Source organism: Metarhizium robertsii (assembly GCF_000187425.2).
Source record: "Metarhizium robertsii ARSEF 23 chromosome Unknown MAA_Scf_4, whole genome shotgun sequence".
NCBI lineage: Eukaryota > Fungi > Ascomycota > Sordariomycetes > Hypocreales > Clavicipitaceae > Metarhizium > Metarhizium robertsii.
The window spans coordinates 1244769-1250953 of record NW_011942182.1 but is presented as its reverse complement, the minus strand read 5'-3'; the positions used below and the strand labels follow the sequence as shown (position 1 = coordinate 1250953).

The 6185-nt window shown below is 50.3% G+C and overlaps 1 protein-coding gene across 1 annotated transcript; it reads right to left on the bottom strand.

Moving 5' to 3' along the window:
- Nucleotides 1–2083: 2083 nt before the first annotated feature.
- On the bottom strand, nt 2084–3034 carry MAA_02509 (uncharacterized protein; the record flags this gene model as incomplete). The annotated part of the gene is made up of 2 exons (XM_007820507.1): nt 2084–2492; nt 2568–3034. The coding sequence occupies 2 exons, from the start codon at nt 3032–3034 to the stop codon at nt 2084–2086; spliced, it is 876 nt and encodes a 291-aa protein (XP_007818698.1).
- Between the last annotated feature and the right edge of the window lie 3151 nt (nt 3035–6185).

The window sequence follows — 6185 nt, the reverse complement described above, 5'->3', positions numbered from 1 at the left end:
GCTTTTGGAAAGATTGATTGCACTTCAACCAGCTCGCTGTTCTTGCAGCACTTCTCAACTCGTCCGCTGCGATTCGCCTCCATGTAATGCGCCGCTCTGTCGATATCTCACACATCCAGCTGGAGTCAGACCCCAAGACTTACTTGCCATTCAATATTATCAATTTTCATATCAGCCTCAACGTCTCTGAGCCTGCCGAAACATACGTCCATCTTTCCGCATTCCAGAAGGATGTCAAGGGTCATGATCCCATTATTGAATTGCAAGGCATCAGTTGGATATCAGTTTAAGGGACGTCTATGTCTGCTTTTCTTCTTGAAGCCTCACGTCAGATTTACACAGCATGATACAGTCATCCCAGTTTATTCATCCAAACAGTCACTCGAACCTCCTCTTCGCACAAGTTTACAGACCCCATACTACCGCATCAGAACCCATCAAGGCATCACAAGTAACGTGCACCTCAGCTCTACATCAAGTATTTACCAGCGCGCCCTGCATCATCCACGTCCAGTACCTGCACTCATCCATCCAGCCACCCTTGTATTCACACCGGGTCCCAGGCCAATGTCTCAAATCTATATGCAAAACCCCCCGGCCCTGTGCTAGTACGTAGTAGTACTCGAATCTCATTTCGTCAATTCATTGCCCAAACGCAACAGTCTGCATGTCATGTCTTATTCTTGGGGTCATAAGCGTGCCCGGGCAGCATCACCAGTTTCTCGGCAATTTCCTGCCCTAATAAATCTGCCTCGCATACTCCGTATCAGAAAACCTTATTTTTTGCTGCGGCGTGGACCGTCACGTACAACACCGCGGTATTCTGCAACGTTGCTTGCAGCAGTAATGGCCTTGGGCTTTGCGGCAAGTATTCTGGGCAACGAGTTTTCTTTGTTTTTGACACGACAATTTGCGAGAGGTAGCTTTAATAATCATACCTCTTCCCAGTGTGGTGTTTTTCATGAATTTCCGCATGTGAGTCGGGCACAGATGCTTCCCGATCACGTTTCGCCAACAGCATAGATCGGACTCAATGCAGCACAACACGTTCCTTCTGTTCTTATCTGAACGGTATCCTATCTTTCGGAGTGTTGCGGTTTCTTCTCTGGGGGATTGTACATACCAAACTCCGGTTCCATCCAACTCTGCTACTATTTCCGCCCAATCTCCATGTAAGACAAACAAACGCGCGAGTTCAAAGTCAAAGAGTACGACACCTTCCATTTCACAAATTGTCTCTTTAATTCACTGCATATCACGACTCGAGCCGCAGACATCCTTCACTTCCCAATAGCTAGACTCGTCCTCCGTCTCTCGCAGCTAGCTCCCCCGGCCTAAGACACCAAAAGTCATCCTCAACCATCATGTCCAATACAAGATTTCATCGCGTCCCCAAAAGCAGCTCCGTTGACCACTGTCCAATCCCCAGCCCCGAGCTTGTCCCCAACCGGAATCCAGATTCACATCAGGGCTATCGCCATCAAGCCCGCCGACACCAAAATGATAGACCACGGTGACCGGAGCACGACATACCCGTTGGTAGCGGACCTAGACGGCGCAGGCATCGTGGGTGGATGGCATCAGGTCCAGTACGGAGGGTAAGGGCATCGATGCAATCATGGACACGGTTGGTGCTGGTAGCTCGGATAGCACAATCTTCGAGGTATTTGATACAGATGGACTAAAGCAGTATGCACAGATATGGGTTGGTGAAGACGAGGTCCAGGTTCCGGAGGGAGTTGAATCGGTGTTATTCAGGAGTCGCAATTTTGGACTCTTCCCAGGTAGTAAGAACGTTGAGGTTTGTCAACATTGTTAAAAGAAGGGAGATATAAGTTGCCGTTACCGGTAAGCAATGTCGGCGCGGGAGTTGAAGCGCTGAATCGAGGGTTGGATTTCATGAGCAAGGGCACAAGAGGTGAGAAGCTAATTGTCAGTTCACAGGACACACCAGCTCAACGAGCTCATGGATAGAAATGGGCATTAAATCCCAAGATATTCTTCATTAGTTTGCGGTATCTCCACAAAGAGCCCCCCGAGTCGTACACATAAGCCCCCTTCCAAATGGTATACAGCGCGTGCCCTAAATAATAGTGGCGACCGCCCATGATGCCAGCGCCGCGCCCAAGGCGATCGCTACAACGTTGGGCTTCAACCTCATCGACGCACTGTCGTCAATCTCTGACGTGTTAGTCGAGTTGAGCCCGCCTTGCCTATCCTCCTGTCTGTACACCAGCGCCACGACGGGAATAGCACTGACAACCACCAGACCAGAGGTTTCAGTCGGATCTATAGAATACGTAGATGTACTAATGCCGGTTGTCGCGGGGGTGACCACAACCAAAGGGTCACTCAAAATCGTGCCTTGATAGGACGTTACCGTCAACAGATCCTCTGTCGGCAAATACACCTCACAGCGCTGTGAGTAGCGAACTGACGAGAGAGGACCCAAGTCGGAGGTGCATAATGCATCTCTGTTTGCCTGGAAGCCCCTGAGTTCAGAAAAATGCAGCCACACCAGTTAGCTTACTCGGTCTGTGGCAAGTATCACGGGCAGCATTTCCTACCTTGGGCAGCACCACACCAGAGTCTCGGACGGACCGAGCACGTTGGCATATGCCTCCAGCCTCGGAATGGGTTCCGGAACGCCGTTCGGCGATGAAGACGCCGATGTGATTTCGGTAAAGGCGCCCTCCGGCCTCGTTGGTTGTTTTGTGCCGCCGTGAACGGTGCCCACCCGCTTCCATCCCGACGGGCATCTCAGTCCAGGTGAATGGTATACAAGGTTCCCATTGTGTGGGGTGGCAGATAATTGACGATTCAGCTCGTCAAATTCCTTTCCGTTGGGTAGGCATCCTTCGTACTTTGGAAAGCTGCAGCTGGGAAAGCCATAGAGCCCTCTTGCATCGCCCAGCTCCGTCTCGATATAAACGTTGGGCGTGGTCGTTGCGCAGGAGGGCGCAGGCGTGAACCTCGTGGTCAAGGGGCCAATGTTGGTGACCGAATAGCCAAAGTACTCCGTCGGCGTCGGCATGATGGTACTACCTGGACTGTCGGCGGAGGCACCAGTCTGATCACAGCATATGTCAATCACGTCCCATGTTGAATCTGCGTCTTGGCATGCCTTGGATTGTGCTGGTCTGTCGTGGTGTCTCGCGGGTCTTGGGGGTCTTGGGGTCTTGGGCAGAGAAAAAGTCCAAGTCAGCGAGATTCGTCAAAAGAGGATGAGGCATCGTTTTATGTGTCTCAGCTTCTGGTTTCAAGTCGAATGGACAGTTTGTGTCTGCGCCGGATGCCAAGACCAAAGACACCATGGAGTGGACAAGTGCACCAGACTCCTGTGGGTACAATTACTATTACTACAGACATTTAACCTCGACCCACGAGCCAACCTCTGGCAGCCACCAGTTGGCGTCTGACATCTGGACCAACAGCTGTCTGACATGGCCGTCGTTGGCACCTGCCAATGCTTGGCACTCAATAGTACATGGATCGTGCCAACCAGCAACAGATGTCAGCTGGCGGGGCTCATTGTGCTTTGGTCTCCCTCTTTATGTTCCGCATGACGAACTGCTTCCGTGCCCTTTCTTCACGAGAGGGCATGGGATCGGGTGTCCCAAAGTCGGTAGCCAAAAATGGCCAAATAGTATTCGGGCACGCATAGTCCGTAGACGTCTGGCGCATTGGCAGCACGTGGCTTTGTTGAAACTAGCTACGGACATAAGAGGGCCTGTTTGCACGACGGGAGCTCTCAATACCCATTAGCCAACTCTTTCCCACTCTGGGCAAGGTAAAGTCCACCAGGACCCAACAAGTCACATACTTAACGCCCAGGATTGAGGCAAGCGCCAAGCTGCTGTTCCACGACCAAGACGGTCAGACTACGCGACACGGTTGTCATGAGTCGTTAAAGCCTCCGTATGCTCACAAATAGCCGTGGCCACAGTCGCCGTCTGCCGTCTCTTGCCGCAAATTGGAGACCAGCCGCGAAAAGAAGGCTCAGCGCAATGCTTTGCAATAGATTTATTTCCTTGCCCATGTCACTCCGCCCACAAAGTCGGTGTAGGCAATATAACTGCGGATCCTGCCAAGTGATTTCAGATGTCATCCTCAAGAAATTTCCGAAAATGCGGCCAGGCTTGATTCCTCCCCCTCACCGTTGATGCCAGCCTACTCCGGCCGGTTGAGATTGCTAATGGTATTTCAGAATCCACACGCCGGATACAGGTGTGCCGCCAGGCTGTCTCGGGGCACTTTTACTCCATTAATTCACTTTGCGACGCAACTGATCACATAACGCTACCACATGTCACGTAGCACGCGTCTGTTTAGTGCAGTGACATGTCAATTCTCGAACTAGTGTAATATATTCAACAGGACGGTTTGTGGAGCAGTCGGCCTAGACATCGCCGGTGAAAGGACAGCCCTTGTCAGCAATATCGCCGCGAATCCACGAGTATCACTTCGACTCGTCTATCGGTCACAGTGCAAATGGATGTATGTCTGTTGTTCAAGCAGTTAGCCAATATTCTAATCAGCTAGGCAACAAAGCGAAATTTGGACAATGCGTCAGGTAAAGCAGTAGAATCACCGACAAAACTCATTCCCGTCTTGAAACATGTTTTTTTGATTGCATATCATCAGAAGCAGACATTCAGGGTTGGAAAATATTCGCCATACCTAGAAATTTTGAGCGCCTAAACCTGCGGGCATGACAGCCAACGCATCTTAGTTATTCAACGTCGGTTGCTGAGACCATTCGAGAAGCTTGTTGAACCGGCTCGACGGGAGGAAGCTTGTAGGGTAGAAAGGGAACAGCAACAACAGAGGTTGCACAGGCAGCAAAGACGACCCACAGGGCATTCATGTTGGAGGCTAGACGATGGTAGAGGGGCGAAGAAGGTTGACTCAAGAATAACAAGACCAACTCTGGTGGAATAGAATCAGAACAAGTACGGTGTGCCAGAAACAAAAAATCTAAAGAGAAAGCATGCGTTCCAAGAGAAGATTATTCCACTGGAAATAAATAAGTGGCCGCCAGTCCAATTTCAGTAGACGCACTCGAGGCCGTCGCAAGGCCATAGCCACTATCTATTCAGAAGGTCAGTGCTTGCAACAGCAATCCCGAAACGAATCAAGCGGCTCGATCGGCATTGTTCCCAGTCACAATCCTTCACGGCCGCGATGCGACCTGCAAAACATGAATGGATGAAACAGGGGACGGATGAGCGATGGCCTTTGAACACTTGCCCGCCAGTCAACCTGGCGCAGGCGACGTTTCAGAATCGGTTTGAAAGAGCCAAGGGGTAGCAGATATGAAGGATGCTTTGTCGCTTGTGCCATGTGCAAATAAGCCCCCATTCATGGCAGACGGCACGCATAGCCTGACCCCAGGCCCATTCTTGTAGCCGCGGATCAGCACGAGATAGCTTAGAAGCTGGCTCTGCAATCAAGGTGGCGGGAGGTCGTCTTTCAGGTTGGAGGATGATGTATCATGTCTGGCGCGTGGAACGAACAGACACAGAAGCGGGTCGGAATAATACGGCGGCCCGTAGTGCCTACTCCACCAGACCTTACTTGTTCCCGAACAGCACTTGGCTCTGAATTATTCCACTGCATGCCTGACCTGACGGGGATCTTACCAGCTAACAAGTAGTTCCCTTGTTGAAAATGTCTTCTAGTCTCGAGTAAAGTTACGTTCATAATTACGTGAATTTATTATTTATTACCATATAAGCCTTCACAAACTACTTCCAATCCCGACTTCGTCAGTACTCCATGCCACCGACATTAGCACTTGTCGGTCGACGCCCCGTCACAATCGATTCCGTCATCGAGGAGGAACGAAATGTCATTCATTGGACCTCTAACGGACTGGCAACTGACAAACTGTATCAGGCGCTTTGAGAGCAGAGAGAACTTATACTACTTCCACTAACCCTCGTTCCTCACGCGCAAATCGGGTCCTTCCGCTTCCACAATGACGGCACCGTCACGCTGACGAATCCACCCCTCTCATGTTTGATGATGATTTTGGAGAATGACGGGGCAGTGAATGCAATGCAGTGGACACGCTCACCTTTCACGATCGCCGCTTTCTGAGTTAGCTAAAAGCTGTTTATAGTATTAAAATATAAGGTATATTTTCTTATATTATAATAATTTTACTTATTAATTTTATAATT